General features: G+C 50.3%; 1 protein-coding gene across 1 annotated transcript; it reads left to right on the top strand.

The window, feature by feature from the left end:
* Nucleotides 1–6,333: 6,333 nt before the first annotated feature.
* LOC101006962 (leukocyte immunoglobulin-like receptor subfamily A member 2) lies at nucleotides 6,334–14,515 on the top strand. Its single transcript, XM_031660376.1, is given in 8 exon segments — nucleotides 6,334–6,543; nucleotides 10,708–11,017; nucleotides 11,164–11,466; nucleotides 11,692–11,988; nucleotides 12,234–12,507; nucleotides 12,509–12,620; nucleotides 13,498–13,540; nucleotides 13,691–14,515. Coding segments are annotated over 8 exon segments (1,737 nt in total). The 3' UTR covers nucleotides 13,879–14,515.
* Nucleotides 14,516–19,449: the final 4,934 nt, after the last annotated feature.

Raw genomic sequence — 19,449 nt, 5'->3', positions numbered from 1 at the left:
TCCCATGTCGTACTCTTATTTATTTATTTACGTTAAGTTCTGGGCTACATGTGCAGAACGTGCAGGTTTGTTGCATAGGTATACATGTGCCATGGTGGTTTGCTGCACACTTCAACCTGTCATGTAGGTTTTAAGCCCTGCATGCATTAGCTATTTGTCCTAATGCTCTCCCTCCCCTTTCCCCTCACCCCCTGACAGGCCCGGGTCTGTGATGTTCCCCTCCCTGTGTCCATGTGTTCTCATTGTTCACCTCCCACTTATGAGTGAGAACATGTGGTGTTTGGTTTTCTGTCCCTGTGTTAGTTTGCTGAGAATGATGACTTCCAGCCTCAATTTTAACTTTTTTTTTTTTTTTTTTTTTTTTTTTTGAGACAGAGTGTCGCTCTATTGCCAGGCTGGAGTGCAGTGGCCCAATCTCAGCTCACTGCAACCTCTACCTCCTGGGTTCAGGCAATTCTCCTCTATCAGCCTCCTGAGTAGCTGGGATTTCAGGTGCATGCCACCATGCTGGGCTAATTTTTGTATTTTTTAAGTAGAGCTGGGGTTTCACCATGTTGGCCAGGCTGGTCTTGAACTCCTGACCTTATGATCCACCCTCGGCCTCCCAAAGTGCTGGGATTACAGGCGTGAGCCACCGTGCCTGGCCCAGTTTCAACATTTCTTAAGGCTTAGTCACCTGCATGATGCCAACCAGGCTGGTCTCAACTGTGGGGCAACTGGGGTTGTTGAACCAGGTGAACTGCAGATGCTTCCTGCAGAACCCCTGTATACTCTGTGTCTTTATACCTGTCTGTCCATCCAGGGATGGTGTGGTTGGTGTTCGTCCTCCAGTCGAGGGCACTGACAACCTTGAGGCAGCAGCACCAATCAGCTTCTGTCCCATCACGTAAGAGCCACATGTAGAGATCGCAGTGCACACACATCTCACTTGTTTCCCTGTTGCAGGAAGTCGGGGACCCTGAATGGAGGGACTGGCTGAAGCCATGGCAGAAGATTGTGAAGATTTCATGGACATTTATTAGTTCCCCAAATTAACACTTTTATAACTTCTTACACCTGTCTTTACTGCAATCTCTGAACATAAATTGTGAAGATTTCGTGGACACTTATCACTTCCCCAATCAATACCCTTGTGATTTCCTATGCCTGTCTTTAATCTCTTAATCCCATCATTTTCTTTGTAAACTAAGGAGGATATATGTCGACTCAGGACCCTGTGATGATTATGTTAACTGCACAAATTGTTTGTAGAGCATGTGTGTTTGAACAATATGAAATCTGGGCACCTTGAAAAAAGAACAGGATAACAGCGATGTTCAGGGAACAAAGGAGATAAGACTTTGGACTCTGACTGCTGGTGAGCTGGATGGAACAGAGCCATATTTCTCTTTTTTCAAAGGCAAATAGGAGAAATATTGCTGAATTCTTTTTCTCAGCAAGGAACATCCCTGAGAAAGAGAATGTGCCCTGAAGGTAGGTCTATGAACGGCCCCCTTGGAGGCGGCTCTCTTTTTAATTGGCCGAAGGGATGAAATAGGCCCCAGTCTCCTGTAACGCTCCCAGGCTTATTAGGACGAGGAAATTCCCACCTAATAAATTTTGATCAGACAGGTTGTCTTCTCTCAAACCCTGTCTCCTGATAAGATGTTATCAATGACAATCGTGCGAAGCACTTCATTTAGCAATTTTAGTTTCACCCCGTCCTGTGGTCCTGTGATCTCACCCTGCCTCCATTTGCTTTATGATATTTTATTACCTTGTGAAGGATGTGATCTCTGTGACCCACTCCCTCCCCTTTTGAAAATCGCTAATAAAAACTTGCTGGTTTTATGGCTCGGGGGGCATCACAGAACCTGCCAACATGCGATGTCTCCCCGCCGGACACCCAACCTTAAAATTTCTCTCTCTTGTACTCTTTCCATTTATTTCTCAGACCAGCTGAGACGCTTAGGGAAATAAAAAAGAACCCATGTTAACTACTGGGGGTGGGTTCCCCTGATATTTCCCAGAACAGCCTCAGCGCCTTTCCCTCAGCAGCCCCTTGGACATTCATCTGGCAGATGAGTCTCTGGTTTTGTTTCTAGATTGTGGACGTGCTGCATGTGAATCACTTCTGAGGACGGATGAGTCTCCTGTTCTGTTTCTGGTCACCACGCTGCTCTGTGATCCAGGGATTCTCCGTCAGCGTCTCTTCTGCTGGGTCCAGTCTGGAGCGTCAGGGATTCAGAGCACGACAGGGGTGACCGTGGGCAAGGTGCACCTCTCTTCTCAGCACCTCCATTCCCAGCTACCCAGAGCCAGGTCCTAATTCTTGCTTATCCACCAACTCAGTAAATACAAGTCATGATGGTTGCTTTTATTTTATGTTGAGCTTTTTTGTGGTGTACTAGCTTGCATTATTTTTTAAAAAGAAAATGAGTTGATATCTTTAACTTTTTTTTTTTTTTTTTTTTTGAGACGGAGTCTCGCTCTGCCACCCAGGCTGGAGTGCAGTGGCCGGATCTCAGCTCACTGCAAGCTCCGCCTCCCGGGTTCACGCCATTCTCCTGCCTCAGCCTCCCGAGTAGCTGGGACTACAGGCGCCGCCACCTCGCCTGGCTAGTTTTTTGTATTTTTTAGTAGAGACGGGGTTTCACCGTATTAGCCAGGATGGTCTCGATCTCCTGACCTCGTGATCCGCCGTCTCGGCCTCCCAAAGTGCTGGGATTACAGGCTTGAGCCACCGCGCCCGGCCGATATCTTTAACTTTTAAAAATATCACGACTGCATGGTATTCCATAGTGTATATGTGCCGCATTTTCTTAACCCTAGAACTTAAAGTATTATTTAAAAAAATGAAAAAAAAATCATGACGATTTTCCCATTTTTTTCCTTTCCCATTCTCTGACTTAGAATATTTGAGCATCCAAACCATAATTTCCTGTGCAAGAAGGACAAAGTTCCTAATTTAAGTCCTGCTTAGATACCTGAGCTTAGTCTCAGGCCCACCACGCACTGTGAATCGCCCAGGTTACCTGACGTGCCTCTTCGCAACTCTGAGTGATGCTAAGCTTCAGGGAAGTGTGTGTGCAAATCCGGGACTTCAGTCATGTTTAATCATTAGAGGCAGATTGGGAAACTTTTTTTTTTTTTTGAGATGGAGTCTTGCTCTGTTGCCCAGGCTGGAGTGCAGTGCCACGATCTCGGCTCACTGCAAGCTCCGCCTCCCAGGTTCATGCCATTCTCCTGCCTCAGCCTCCCGAGTAGCTGGGACCACAGGCGCCCACCACCACGTCCGGCTAATTTTCTGTATTTTTAGTAGAGATGGGGTTTCACCATGTTAGCCAAGATGGTCTCGATCTCCTGATCTCGTGATCTGTCCGCCTCAGCCTCCCAAAGTGCTGGGACTACAGGCGTGAGCCACCAGATTTGGGAACATTTTGTAATGACAGTGAGTCTTCAAATACCTTGCCTACAGTGAGTTATATTTTTAGAAATTACAGTGCTCATTACACACACACACAGCTGTTCCTTCTCTGCACTCACAGGAAACCCACAGAGATCCCTTCCACAAACACCTCTGTATCTGCATTGAAGTGTAAAACCACATGAAAGTTGAGCTTGCTGTTTACTAGTTGTGCATCGGGTTGAGTTTGTGTGCGTGTGTGTGTGTGTGTGTCTTCTAGATATAGTCAGGTTCAACGGCATTATGCTAAATACCACTTTAATGAATAATCTTCCTCTTGGGGTTTCTCTGGGTCATTTGAATATGGAGACCCACTTCTTCAGTATCTCTCCTAAGGATAACCTTTTAACAGGTTATTAACATCGTCAGCAAAAATATTGTCAACAAATGCTCTCAAAAGCGTCGTAGACTCTGAAGACCTAAAAGAGATACGATACATTCTTTCAGAGCCGTTTTCTTTCCAGCAGCCTCTCCTTGTGATGTCCTGGGATTCCTGTATCCACTTCTCTTTTAACAACCTTATAACGCAGCTTAGGAATCAGATGGTCATTTTAATGTCTAACATGCATTTTTTTTTTTAAATTTTTGAAAGGGTTTAATTACAAGTTAAAGAGCCGCTTAGTCAAATACGTAATTATATTGTAGCTCCATCCATCACCTCCTGGCAGATAATTTATCTCAACTAAATTGTACCAATAAATCTGTCTACAGGTCTCATGGAACTTAGCTGGAAAACAGGAAAAATCATGGCCTCTGACAATGTCAACTACTGCAGAGTTTGTGAATCCAGTCATTGATTTATCCTCCCTGCCTACCTATTTACCTGTATTCCTGTGGATCTGTTCATCGGTTAATCTCTCCGTCTGAAGGAACCACAGGGAATGTCAACAGCTACCCAGAGCCAGAAAGGGCAAAGGAGGGTTCTTCTCCCTGACAGCCTCCCGAGAGAGCGCTGGCCCTGGCCCTGCCATCACCTTGATTTTTAGCTTCGCAACTCTGAGAGAATAAATTTATGTTGCCTTAAACCCCCCAGAGAAACACAGGAGCAAGGACCTGCCGGAAATGAAGGTTACACTGCATAAACACATGAGGAGCGTGTAACTGCAGATTTTGCTTACATGTCTGGAAAGATGTTTGTGGGTGTGTGTGCTTGTTGGTTTTTGCTAGAAAAATTGGGTCATGGTGTTTATATATTTAGAGAATTTGCCTTTAACTGTGTGAAGTAGAAACTTCCAACTTCCAGAATGACAGAGTTAGGGCATGGGGTCAACCATTCCCCAGGAACAAGGGAGAAGCTGGACTAAAGGCTCCAAAGCAACCACCTCAGGAATCCCAGGGCTCACACAAGCTGAGAAGCGTCTGCCCACGATCGTGGCTGGACTTCAGCAATGAGAGCGCGTCCATGGTGTTGCTGCTGGCGAACTCTGATGGAGCGACGGTGCTCCTGACCCAACAGGGCTTCTGCCCTGGCTGTAGGCGCTCTTCACCTGGAGCGTCGTCTACAAACGCGGCCAGGGCAGGGGAATGCTGCAGTTGTGGCCGTGCAGGCTTTGGAGCCAGGTGCGGCTGTGCTGGAATCATAACCACAACCCTTCACAAAACGCTGAGTCTGGGAGTCCAACCTCAGTGGGCAGGGGCTCAATGATCTCAACTTTAAAAGCTGGGTTACTCCCCAGCTCTAAGGTGCGCTGTGAGAATCTGCTAAGAGGATTCGGGATAATGGGTGCTTGTAATGTTTTGAGTTTGTGGTTGTTGTTGTTGTTTATCTGAGACAGACTCTCGTTCTGTCACCCAGGCTGGAGCACATTGGTGCAGTCTCGGCTCATTGTAACCTCCGCCTCCCAGATTCAAGCGATTCTCCTGCCTCAGCCTCCCGAGTAGCTGGGATTACAGGCATGTGCCACCACGCCCAGCTAATTTTTGTATTTTTAGTAGAGACGGGGTTTCACCATGTTGGTCAGGCTGATCTTGAACTCCTGACCTCAAGTGATCCACCCGCCTCGGCCTCCCAAAGTGCTGGGATTACAGGTGTGAGCCACTGCGCCTGTCTAATTTTTGTACTTTTATTAGGGACAGGGTTTCACTATGTTGGCCAGGCTGGTCTTGAACTCCTGACCTCAGGTGATCTGCCCACCTCATCTCCCAAAGTGCTGGGATTACTCCCGGAGGCGGAGGTTGCAGTGAGCCAAGATCGCCCCGTTACACTCCAGCCTGGGCAACAACAGTGAAACTCCGTCTCAAATAATAATAATAATAATAAGAAGAAGAAGAAGAAGAAGAAGAAGAAGAAGCAGCCTCCATTGATTGAGACTTTTGCCTTGCTCACTCATTCTGGTCGTCAGTTTGATGATGCTCAGTGGACTCTGCTGTGTCCACGTCCGCAGCTCAGGCTCTACTGAGAGATGCCCACCCACTCGCGTCCTGACTCTGAGGGACAAGGGACAGGGTGCGGGTCTGCGGTGAGGGGACAGCAGAGGGTCCTGGTCCTGCGTAGGGCCGTCCCATCCTCCACAGGACCAGAATGTCCTTTATTTTTTTTATTTTTATTTATTTATTTTTTTTTGAGACGGAGTCTCACGCTGTCGCCCAGGCTGGAGTGCAGTGGCCGGATCTCAGCTCACTGCAAGCTCCGCCTCCCAGGTTCACGCCATTCTCCTGCCTCAGCCTCCCGAGTAGCTGGGACTACAGGCGCCCGCCACCTCGCCCGGCTAGTTTTTTGGTATTTGTTAGTAGAGACGGGGTTTCACCGTGTTAGCCAGGATGGTCTCGATCTCCTGACCTTGTGATCCGCCCGCCTCGGCCTCCCAAAGTGCTGGGATTACAGGCTTGAGCCACCGCGCCCGGCCAGGACCAGAATGTCCTTTAAAGAACTAAAGCTGCAGGGCGCTATGTCGCTAGGACCCAACGTTGTCTGTCTCTTCCCGCCAGTGGACATCTTTTTTCCAGGCAGTCTGGGGGTGTATCCAAGGGCCTTGGCACTGCCACAGCCCAGGCTGCCTGGCCCTGGGCAGAGAGGGGCTGGGCAGGGTTTTACAGAATCTCGGAGGCTGCTCCTGGCTGTCGGAGAGCCCTCGACTCAGCGTTTCCCCAACAACACAGTGACGTGGTGGAAGAGCCAGGCACCTCTCGTGACCATCTGTGCCATGCCATCTACACACATGCACACACACACGCACATGCACACTCATACACACAATCTCACACACACACACACGCACACACAGCATGCACACTTACACACACTCATGCAATCTCACACTCACATACACACACAATCACACATGCACACACATACAGACATGCACATGCACACTCATACAGTCACACACACACACAACATGCACACACACTCATACAACCTCACACTCACACACATGCACACACAAAATCTCACACACTTGCACATACAACATGCACACATACAATCTCACATGCACACACATGCACACATACAACATGCACATGCAACACACTCATACAATCTCGTGGGTGAGTGACTCACAGGGCCCAGGGGGTAAGGTGGCCTGGGAGAGCCCAGCCTGGGCTTGCTACGTCCACACTGGGGTGGGCTGCATCCCTGTCTCCCCACCAGGGGTGTGGCACATATACACCATGGAATACTATGCAGCCATAAAAAAGGATGAGCTGGTGTCCTTTGTAGGGACATGGATGCAGCTGGAAACCATCATTCTCAGCAAAGTATTGTAAGAACAGAAAACCAAACACCGCATGTTCTCACTCACAGGTGGGAATTGAACAATGCGATCACTTAGACACAGGGCGGGGAACATCACACACTGGGGTCTATTGTGGGAAGGTGGGTGAGGGGATGGATGGCATTAGGAGATACACCTAATGTAAATGATGAGTTAATGGGTGCAGCACACCAACATGGCACATGTATACGTATGTAACAAACCTGCACGTTGTGCACATGACCCTAGAACTTAAAGTATAATTAAAAAAAAAAAAAGCTTCAGTGTATTTTGTTCTAATTTATATTTAATGGATTAATTTTAGTTAATTGATTTTATGAAGACACTTGAAAGGTGAACTGAAATGTATGGTGCAGATATAAAACTAGTTAAATCATTGGAAAAATTAGCTTGGCTTTTATTGTTATTTCTCAGCCTGGAATTCTCTGAAGCATCTGATAATATTGACCCTCTGAACTGCTTGATCATTAGTCTTTTTTTTGGAGGCGGAGTCTCACTCTGTCGGAGTGCAGTAGTGTGATCTCAGCTCACTGCAACCTCCACCTCCCAGGTTCAAGCAATTCTCTGGCTCAGCCTCCTGAGTAGCTGGGGTTACAGGCCCCTGCCACCATGCCAGGCTAAGTTTTGTATTTTTAGCAGAGATGGGGTTTCACCGTCTTGGCCAGGCTGGTCTTGAACTCCCTCCATGAGATCTGTCTAATGCATTTCAACAACTGCCTATATTTTCCTCATATGGTTGTCATTCCTGTGGGGCGGCTCTCCTCCCACGCACCTGGCCTTTCATAAAGGGTTTCTCCCACAGCTGTCCAAACATCAGCCTGATGAAGGGGATTGTTGCCTCTGCTCCTGCCCCACTCTCCCAAACTTAGCGTCAGCTCAAGATTGTGCCCAGCAGGGATGGGACCAATGCCAGCCTCACACTCACCTGTGGGGCAGACGCCCATGTCTGAGCACCATGGACTGAATCTGTTTCTCACACACAGGGGAGGGGCTGAGAGCTGAGCGTGGACTCAAGTGAGTGAGCAGAGACCCCCCAGCGCCTGTCCACACACACGGGGGAGGGGAACCACAGCTTCCAGCCCCACCCAGGCCCCTGACCCCTCCCTGCCTGGGAGGACCGGGGTTCCTCTTCTGTCCCACGTTAGGTGGGAACCTCCACCCTAATGACCCCCTGGAAATTGCAGGCCTTTGAACTACCTGTAATACTCAGCTTTGAACTCTGTTCTAAAATTGATGGAATAGCGTCAATGATGGGAACTTTTCTTTCTCTTTCTGTGCCTGTGGCTGTGGTGATCTGTATTTCAGGCGTGTCACAAGGAGCATTTCTTGGTGTTTGGAGCCGATGTGGAAGCTCATTGAGTGAGAGGAAGTCAATCATCCTCCTGGACTGTGGAACCCGACACCGGGGAATCCTCTCCCTCACGTCCCACCCTCGGGTCTGACTGGTCACCAGACGGTCTCCGTCCCCACCTCGGTCACAGACACAGTGCAGACACGGTCTCTCCCGTCCCACCTCACGATGCAGGCAGTCTGGTGGTTTGGGGTCCTCTCCCATCCCACCTCGGTCACAGGCAGTGCAGACACGCAGGAGTCTCTCCCGTCCCACCTCCGGTCACAGGCTGGTCTGGGCAGGATGTCTCTCCTCCGTCCCACCCTCACGGTCTGAGCAGATGCCAGGGCAGGGGTCCTCTCCCGTCCGCCTTACTCGGTCTGACTTTGAAGTGCAGACCAGGATCTCTCCGTCCCACCCTCCCACAGTGCACAGGCTGGTCTGGGCCGAGAGGATCTCTCCGTCCCCACCTCAGTGCCGGGCAGTGCAAATTGCAGCTGACACTCCCATTGTCACAGGCACCCGCGGCCCCACAGCCTTGTGATGATGGTAGAGTTCATGACAGCACAAGCTTTCAAAGTGGCGTGTGTATTGTGTCCCGAGTCACATAAACCCTGGATGATAATCAGGAATTAAACACAAATCAGCTCCCCTCCCCCAGAATCAGATTACAGACCTAACAAACTGTTTTGAAAATCCTGAACATGGACGGAGGTGCCGAGGGACGGCCAAGGACACAAGGGGCACTGAGGAGGCAGGACCGACTCAGAGCCTCATTCCCAAGTGAGGGGTGGGTGATGTTGCAATGAAGAAAAAAGGGGAAGTACAAGGGAGGGACTGTTTGGTAGGAAGGAAACACACACTCAAGAAACAGAACAAATATGTTTTATTCTATTTATTCCCTGCATTTCCCCTTTTGAGACGGGGTCTCACTCTATCACCGAGGCTGGAATGCCCGAGAATCACCTCAGCTCCCTGTAGCCTCTGCCTCCCAGGCCCAAGTGATCCTCCCACCTCAGCCTCCTGAGTAGCTGGGACTCGAGGTGTGAGCTGCCGTGCCTAGCTAATTTTTGCTTTTTACAGACAAGGTCTTGCTATTTGGCTGAGGGTAATTGAAGCTCCTGGCCTCAAAACCATCCTCCCGTCTCCAGCCTCCTGGAGTGCTGGGATTCCAGGCGTGAGCCACCACTGAGTGAACCCCTGCATTTCTCCCTCTGTGCTCACTGCCACCTGCAGCGGCTCAGCCTGGGCTGCACAGCCAGGTGTCAGGTGCGTCTCTGCCCCGACCTGGGTCTGCCTGCAGCATGGACCTGCATCTTCCTGAAGCATCTCAAGGGCTGGAGAGATGACTGCCGTGTGCAAGGACCCCCGCGGCTGAGGCGATGGACGAGGCTGGAGGGAAGGAAGACCTTAGCAGGGGGAGGCTGTGAAGGGAAGCCTCTCTGTTCACCCCACCCTCATCTGGAGGAGGGGCAGACACAAGCACCAGTTCACTGACCCCAACACCTTGCTACATCCAGGTCTCAGGAGAGGAGATGAGAATTAAACCAGACAGACAGTGGCGGGGGTCTCAGGGAAAGACCCCATTTCAATACAAATGTCTTGCAGAGGGAGACACAAGTTGCCTGCCCAAGCCTCAGACCTCCCCTAAAGGAATGAGAGCCGGGGTTCCTGGGGAGGGGCAGTTCCACTTCCTGTGTGTGGCTGCAGATGACGAAATCCCTTGACAAGAAAGGGCCCAGCCTCTGGTGTCACACACCCATGTCTCTGTCTGCCAGCACCGAGAACCATCCATCTGCAGAGCAGGGCAGTGCTGGGAGGAGAATGCCATGACCCCATCCTCATGGTCCTGATCTTACTCGGTGATTTGAGGAGGGGGAGATTCACCAACCTGGGAGGGACCTCATCCACAGCCAAACTCATGGTGGGGGCCCCAGGGGAGCTCTGCAAAGATCCCAGGGAGGGGAGGACCTGCTCAGGCTTCCGGGGGCAAATCTCTCACAGGGGAACTCTGGGGCTGAGTCTGGGCCCAGGACTCGCGTGCCAGGCAGGTAGTCCTGTCCCCGGCTGTCAGGAGTCCTCTCTCCTCCCCAAGGGAAAAGGGGCCTCCTCCATGCAGCTGGGGACGGGGAATAGCAGTTCTGGGCTGACTGATGGGGGCATCTGGAGGGTCCTGCCATCAAGAGCTGAGATCTGTTGGGTGGGAAATGACTTAGAATCCAATCTCTGATTTCCTTCCAGGGACCCTTCCCAAGCCCACTCTCTGGGCTGAGCCAGGCTCTGTCATCACCCAGGGGAGTCCTGTGACCCTCAGGTGTCAGGGGAGGCTTCAGGTTCAGGAGTATCGTCTATATAGAGAAAAAAACCCAGCATCCTGGGTTAGACAGATACAACGAGAGCTTGTCAAGAAGGGCTATTTCCCCATTGCATCCATCACCTTGGAACACGCAGGGCGGTATCGCTGTCGGTATTACAGCCGCAATCACTCATCAGAGCTCAGTGGCCCCCTGGAGCTGGTGGTGACAGGTGAGAGGACACTCAGGGGTCCCAGCCCCAGGCTCTGCCCTCAGGAAGGGGGTCGGCTCTCAGGGGCGTCTCCCTCTCACAGCCCAGCCCTGGGGATGATGCAGGAGGTGGGAGCCCATTTAACACGGTGCCTCCTTCTCTCCCAGGAGCCTACAACAAACCCACCCTCTCAGCCCTGCCCAGCCCTGTGGTGGCCTCAGGAGGAAACGTGTCCCTCCAGTGTGTCTCACAGGTGGCATTTGATGGCTTCATTCTCTGTAAGGAAGGAGAAGATGAACACCCACAACGTCTCAACTCCCACTTCCATGCCCGTGGCTGGTCCTGGGCCGTCTTCTCCGTGGTCCCCGTGAGCCCGAGTCGCAGGTGGTCGTACCGGTGCTATGGTTATGACTCACGCTCTCCCTATGTGTGGTCTTTACCCAGTGATCTCCTGGAGCTCCTGGTCCCAGGTGAGAAATTCACAGCATTGTCTGGAGTTCCCTGAGTCTCCGGGCAGGTGGGGAGGAGCCGCGTCTCAGGGCAGCGCCAGGTGGGATGATGTTGGGACGAGAGGGCTCAGGGCTCCTGGGGCCAGAGACACAGGAAGATGAGCAGTGGTGAGGCCCAGGGGGAGAGGGAGGGTTTGTGGGGAAGCCTGAGGGTCGCTCCTGGAAACCGTGACCACCTTTTCCCAGGTGTTTCTAAGAAGCCGTCACTGTCAGTGCAGCTGGGTCCTGTCGTGGCCCCTGGGGAAAACCTGACCCTCCAGTGTGGCTCTGATGCCGGCTATGACAGATTTGTTCTATACAAGGAGGGAGAACGTGAATTCCTCCAGCGCCCTGGCCGGCAGCCCCAGGCTGGGCTCTCCCAGGCCAACTTCCCCCTGGGCCCTGTGAGCCACGCCCACGGGGGCCGTTACAGATGCTGTGGTGCACACAACGTCTCCTCCGAGTGGTCGGCCCCCAGTGACCCCCTGGACATCCTGATCTCAGGTGAGGAGCCCTGTGGGTTCAGTCAGGGACCCAGGTTCTGCTCAGGCCCTGCCAGGGGAGCCCAGGTGGTGATGGCCGGGATGAGGGGCGGGGGTCCCAAGGGAGGGAGACACAGACAGAGAGAGGGTATGAGCGGGAGGGGGAGACTCAGAGACAGAGAGACTGAGGGTCCCAGAGAGAGGCCTGGAGAGGTGTCAGCTCAGAACAAGGTGGGGCAGCCCCTCACCCATCCTTTTTCTCTCCAGGACACTTCTATGACACGGTCTCCCTCTCGGTGCAGCCGGGCCCCACGGTGGCCTCAGGAGAGAACGTGACCCTGCTGTGTCAGTCATGGGGACAGTTCCACACTTTCCTTCTGACCAAAGAGGGGGCAGCCCATCCCCCGCTGCGTCTGAGATCAGAGCACGGAGCTCACCAGCACCAGGCTGAATTCCCCATGGGTCCTGTGACCTCAGCCCACACGGGGACCTACAGGTGCTATGGCTCACTCAGCTCCAACCCCTACCTGCTGTCTCACCCCAGACCCCCTGAGCTTCATGGTCTCAGGTGAGGGCTCCGGACCCGTCCCCTCTGAACTCAAAGGCTCAGCTTCAGGCTCCTGCCCTGCTGGTGAGCTTCCCGGGGACACAATGGCAGGGAGGAAGGGGAGGGTCCGCATGGGAGGTCCCGGCCCATGGGAGGGAAATAGACGGGACCTCCCACCCCTGGCTCCCACCCCTGAAGTTCCCAGTAGGGCAAGAGCAGGGAGGCTGAGGAGATGGGGGTGAACCTCAGAGATGATTAGGATCGAGGGTGGAAGACTGAGGCCCACCCGGCCTCCTGATGTCTCCACCTCAGATTCAGAGCCTCTGGGGGTCCCAACCTCTAAGTCCTGACCCCATGCGTGACAAAAACAGCCACTCCCAGCTCAGAAGTTTCCTCCGGGTCTCTCGTTTCAATGCTACTCTCACATTTAGGGTTCATTCAGGGCAGCAGCAAGAGTGGTGGGGTAGTTTGCAGGGTGTGAACTCGTGGCTCTGGCACCCAGGGTTGGGCAGGTGTTCCCTCCGTGGTGGTCAGAGGGGAGGGAGGTGTCTGAGGTTCGGCATTGATGAGCAGGATTCCCAGGAGCCATGACTCTTATCTCTGGGGGCATTGGCTGCTGTGGTCCTGCACCTGCTCTTTGCAGCCTGTTAGGGCTCAGAGAGCACAAAAGGTCCCAGGATGGCCAGAGAGTGCACCCAAAGTGTCCGGTTATTTTGACTGGGGAATTCACTTTCCTTATAGATGCTGAGCTCCTATGGCAGGAAAATCCTCCCGAATGACTCAGGAGCAGAGTTTGGATTTGTTGAGCACAGGAAGTCTGACATAATTCAATGAGGAGACTGGAGGGAACCCTGCTACAGCAGAGGAAGGGTTTCTGAGGAACTCCATAAAACTCATGTCAATAGACACAGGGGAAAAGAAGAATGCAGAACCTGTAGCCGAGGCATGGGGCTCAGGGCTCTTCTCTCCACTGTTTTGATTCAGGAGACCCTCAGCCTGTCACAAAACCAGACAGACTCCAAGACTGGTGAGTGAGGAGATGCTCTCGGTTATGGGACTGGCACAGAGGGTCAGGGACTGTCCAGGGAGGTGGGTGCCCTGGGTGGACATCCAGGGGTCCCGGGGTGATTCTGACCTGCCGCGGACCCTGTGGCCTCTTTGTCCACCACCTCCCTAGGCCAACACCCACAGGATTACACAGTGGAGAATCTCATCCGCATGGGCGTGGCTGGCTTGGTCCTGGTGATCCTCGGGATTCTGCTATTTGAGGCTCAGCACAGCCAGAGAAGCCCCTGCAGCCGGCCGGTGAACAGCAGAGAGGACAATGCACCCTTCAGAGTGGTGGAGCCTCAGGAACAGATCTGATGATCCCAGGAAGTTCTGGAGGACAATCTAGGACCTACATTATCTGAACTGTCTGCTGGTCACTTCCAGAGACAGGAACCCATATTTGAGTGCAGGGAAACCGTCTGGGGTGATTCCTAGAAGATCATTAAACTGTGACACATTTTTTGTCTATGAATGTTGACTTTCCTTGACTGGATCCCCCTTTTTTCCCATCCCCAGACATGAAGCTCCATCCCACATGGCAGCGTTGGGTCCACACCTCTGCACACCTGCGTGCTCTGGTCCACGGCATGTAACACAGTCTTCCTTATTCCTCATTGTCACACTCCTTGATGTCCCTTACCGAGTCGCCATCTCTTCAGTTCAGAGATCCAAACCTGAACCACCAACTAAATCGACAACAGGAGATCAGATTCCAACCAGGAAAACATAAATCCACCCTGAAGACTTAACGCCCTCCCTGGACCCTATGAGCCCTTCCCTCTTTCTTAGGTGCTATCTGTGTAATTTCTCCTGAAATATCACCGCTAGGAATCATCACTCACACATTTCAAGTGACACCACAGCTATGTTGATTCTGAAAAAGACATCTTTAAAATGCTATTATTAATGGTATCTACCAGTTTCTGTGACATAAAATTTTTTTTTCATGGCCCCAATCAAGGTGCCAATGAGTTCTCACTGAATGCAGGGTTGGGAATCAAGGGACAGAGCTGTCTTCACTAATGAGCACCAGGCACCTGTGGCACATCCCACTGAGAGCTCACTCATCTACCTTCTAATTCAGAGGCAATGATCACTTCTATTTCAGTGTTATGGCACAGGTGAAATGAAATTCTCAGACTGTTATCCTAGCATATCCACAAAAGACAAACGTGTTAATATGTGAGAGATAACACGACTCACTTAAAAATCTAAGTACAACATAAGAAAAGTGTTACCAGAACTATGCAGTTTCGATGGAAGAATTCTTCTTTTTTTTGGAGACAGAGTTTCACTATCGTCACCCAGGTTAGAGTGCTGCAATGGCGGACTCTCAGCTCACTGCTACCTCCCGGTCCTGGGTTCAAGCAGTTCTCCCGCCTCTGCCTCCCAAGTAACTGGACTACAGGTGTGTGCCACCATGCCCGGCTAACTTTTCTATTTTTACTAGAGACAGAGTTTCAGCATGTTAGTCAGGTTGATCTTCAACTCCTGACCTCAGGTGATTTGCCCCCTTGGCATCCCAAAGTGTTGGGATTACAGGCGTGAGCCACTGCGCCCAGTTGATGGAATAATTCTTAAATGACTTGTCCTATTTTCTGCTGGTCCAGACACTCCTTGACTTGGGGCAGCATAGCGGCAATTTCTGCCTCCATCTTCTCAGTGCCTACGTCTACCTGGGTACCTCTGTTTTCACATCCATTCTTCTCTGTGTGTCTCTTCTCTTCTTCAGATTATGACACCAGTCAGATCAGAGTAGGACCCATCCTAATTCGTTATGATCCCTTGATCATACCTTAAATGCATTTGCAAAGACTCTATTTCCAACTATGTTCACATTTATAGCTAATGGGTCTCAGAATTTTAACATGTGTATTAGGGGAACAAGGGAATTTATATTTTAAAAAACGCATCGAAATACATTTAACCAAATACAAAAATTAGGTAGGCATGGTGGTGGCACGTGCCTGTAATCCCAGCTACTCGGGAGGTTGAGGCAGGAGAATTGCTTGAACCTGTGAGGCAGAGGTTGCAGTGATCTGAAATCGTGCCATTGCACTCCAGCCTGGGCAACAGAGTGAGACTCAGTCTCAAAAAAAAAAAAAAAAAAAAAAAAAAGAAGAAAAAGAAAAGAAATGAAATACATCTAACTAAAGAGATGCAATACATATACACTGACAATTCAAAAATACTGCTCAAAGAAATAACGAAAGACGTAAATGAGGAAAAAGTCATCCCAGCATCACAAATCAAAAGGCTTTAGGTTAGTTCTGTCCCTCTAGAGAACCTTGACTAACACACTCATCCCTTTTTTGTGTTAGGGGGCCTCTCACTCACTCACCCCCTCCTCTTGTTAGGAGGCTCTCCCCACTCTGGGCTTTTCTCCTCTGTGCTTTCCATGTCCCCGTGTTTCTCTGGTGAGCCCCAGGCTGCTCTCTGAGAAGATCCACTTGGCGTTTCGGTATTTACTCACCATTTTGATTCCTCTTAAGGAGAGAGGCACACGTCTGCTCTTCCCATTCACCCAAATTGAGCCTGATCCCCTGGTCATTTTTTCCACCACTTTTTACTTTTGGGAAATTCAGTCCCAACATGCTTGTCATTCATTTGAGAATAATTTTCATTTTCTCCTGTAGTTTTAAAACTACTTTTTATTTATTCTAGATATCTTTCATTCTACCATGGTCAAGACATTAATTTTATTTATAAATTTGTGCACGTTAAGCTCATGTTCTTTGTTCATTTCTGTAAAAACATCAACTGTTTTCTTTGCAAGTTTTACTGACATACTCCTTCTTTCATTCTGAAAGTGTGATCCATAGAGAGATATCTCTTTACCCTTCTCATTCTGTTTCTTGTGTGCATTAATTATGTTTTCTATTTTCTCATTTCTAAAGTTGCTCTGATGACTTCTGAAAATTTTAGTAAATATTCTACACCAGTATAATATTTATCATTTCAGCTGTGTCTTGTTCTGGATGAAATTATTTCTAAATGTGTTAATATAATTTACTATTTTTCACCTCAAAATATCTTTGTAATTCATTTCTATAATTACCTGTTTTTTCTCTAATAGACTGTTTGACTTTTATTCCTTTTGGTGATTTTCTCTTACACAATTGATCTTCTATTCAGGTTTTCTCCCAGGACTGACTCAGCAATGAAAATTGATGGGGGGCACTGCTGTGGCCGCTCATGTCCTGCAGTGTCCACGCTCCCAAGCTTAGAATCAGCTCCCTCCGTGTTGTGCCCAGTACGTCAGGGCCCATGTGAGCCTCACACACATGTATGAGAGATGCCCGGTCCAGCAATGATAAAGCGAGTCTGTCCTGTCCACCCGGGAAGGTGGCTTAGTGCTGAGTGTGGCCCGGGTTACTGAGGGGAGCTATCCCAGTGTCTGTCCACAAACACTGAAGAGGCGGAGCCAGTCTCTCTAGGGTCCGACGGTCTCCTCCACTTCTTTCTTTGTTCTGAGAGAGAGACAAAGCGCCATGACTGCTCTGTGGGTTGGACAGGTGCATGTTTCCACCTGCAGGCATGAACCCAAGCTGAGGTCCTGAGCATTCCCAGGTACTGATAAAGCACTTTAGGGTTTTTCTAGAAAACATTGAAAAATTAACTCTTTTGCTAAAGAGGTAGAAACAAGCCATTTCTGAACCAAATTCCTGAAACTCTCAGGTTAAACTTTGTAACCCACTCCCTTCACTGCGGACACCCAATAGGAAATTCACATGTGCAAGGATGAGATGACTTTGGTCAAACTCAGACCCCACAGGGCCAGGAAGACCTGAAGGAGAGAAGGCTCATGCTTCCAGGTCTCAGATAAGAACTGTTTCTAAGGACTTTTTAAAAACGCTACAAGAAACTCTTCCATGTCCTTCGCTCATCTCCTGCTTTGACAAGGTTTATCACTAGATATTCTTTAGGACGTCAGGAATTCGGATAAGATGCTCTTAAAAGAACACTTGCCCAGCAACAGCATCTTCTCCAATGGACCGACAGCAACTCTGGCTTTGAACCGCTGGAACCAGGGAACTCTGTTTCTAAGCAGCTCTGTCAGTTGCTTTGGTACATCAGGTTTTGGTACATGTAGGGAATACTGAAATGAATTCCCTGTGTATCCCAAGAAACAACTCTACCGAGACATATTCTCTAGGGGTTTATTTTTGTTTTTGTTTTAGGTTAAAGTCTTGGATAGAACACCCAGTGTCTCCTTGTTCATCTGAAGAACATGCTGCTATGTGGAAGCACATCCTTGAGGTCCACAAGTAGACACTGGGCAAGGAGACAAGGACTCCCTACAGTACGGAAGTCCCCTTAATAAATGCTCTATGAACACTCTGGTGTTTAGTGCTTCTTTCTTTGGAATCCCAGCAGCTCTGTCACTGGATGGTTTGGTGCACTCCCTGGAGGGAATTCTCCTGGGCTGCTTGGGGTCCACTCCAGTCTCAGGTGTGGCTGGATGGATGCAGCCTCCCACCTTGGTCTGGAGCCCTCAGCTCCTCACTGTCATTGCAAATCCCGAGATTCCTCTCCCAGTTCCACTCAGTGGTGGAAACCTCAACCGTAATGACCCCTTCATGGTCCCAGGACCCTGTGGCATCTCATCTCTGGCTTCTGTTCTTTGTTGTTGATCCGTCTACACTTGGGAACTTCCACACGTCTTTTTCTGCTCATGATATTGATGCTCTGGGTATTTCAGAAATGCCTGATGTACATTTCTCCATTAGGGTCAGATGCGACATCTTAAGTGGAGACATCAATCACCTTCACAGACTGTGGAGTCCAACACCAAGATCGTCTCATGTCCCAAGCACCTCAGGTCTTACCCTGGTCTGGAAAGCAGACAGAAATGAGCCCCTTCCAATGTCCCAGGCACCACTGACCCCACAACCACTGTGACGAGTGGGATTCATGACAACAGTCTGCAAAGGAAGAAGCTGAGGCTCAGAGATGGGACACTACAGACCACGGTCACATAGGCAGTGGATGACAACCAGTCATCAAATAAGTATCAACTCCCTCCTCAACTCCTCAAGTCAAAACAACATAAGTCATTGTTCCCAAAATGTTGACCAAGAATTGAGGTGCAGAGGGATGGCCAAGGATGCAAGGGGCACCGAGGAGGCAGGAAAGACTCAGAGGTTTGTTTCAAGGGTGTGGGGGTGTACACTGCAGCAAAATATTTTAAAAAGGAGAAGTTGAGAAGGAGACTCTTTGGTTGAAAAAAACCCACAATCCCGTGCCAAGAGAGAAGTCAACTTTTCTTCCCCTATTTCCCTGCATTTCTTCTCTGTGCTCACTGCCACACACAGCTCAGCCTGGACTGCCCAGTCAGGTGTCAAGTGCGTCTCTGGTGATCTGATTCGGCCTGCAGCATGGACCCGTGTCTTCCCTGAAGCATCTCCAGGGCTGAAGAGATGACTGCCATGGTAAGGACCCCACAACACCGTGCTGATGGACAGGCTGAAGGAGGGAGGGAGACCTTGTGGGAGGCTGTGAGAAGGAAGGAAAAGCCTTGGCTCACCCTGATCAGGAAGGGCACATACAGGAAGGCACCAGTTCTATTTGTTGCTATCTCCCAGGCCTTAGTGAAATGAGGACAAACCAGACAGACAGTGGCTGGGGGTCAGGAAACACCCCATTTCTGTCTGAACTGTCTACAGAGGGTCTGGTGCCTGCCCCAACCTCAGACCTAAAGGAATGACAGCCAGGCTCCTGGGGAGGGCAGTTCTGCTTCCCATGTGGCTGCAAATGACAAAATCTCTTGACAAGAAGGCCCAGCCTCTGAGTGTCCACACACCCTCTGTAAGTGCTCCTGTCCTGCCAGCACTGAGAGGGCTCATCCATCTGCAGAGCAGGGCAGTGGGAGACGCCTGACCCCAT

Source organism: Papio anubis, chromosome 20, assembly GCF_008728515.1.
Source record: "Papio anubis isolate 15944 chromosome 20, Panubis1.0, whole genome shotgun sequence".
Classification (NCBI taxonomy): Eukaryota; Metazoa; Chordata; class Mammalia; order Primates; family Cercopithecidae; genus Papio; species Papio anubis.
The sequence above is the reverse complement of the archived record's forward strand: the minus strand, read 5'-3'. Positions and strand labels throughout refer to the sequence as shown.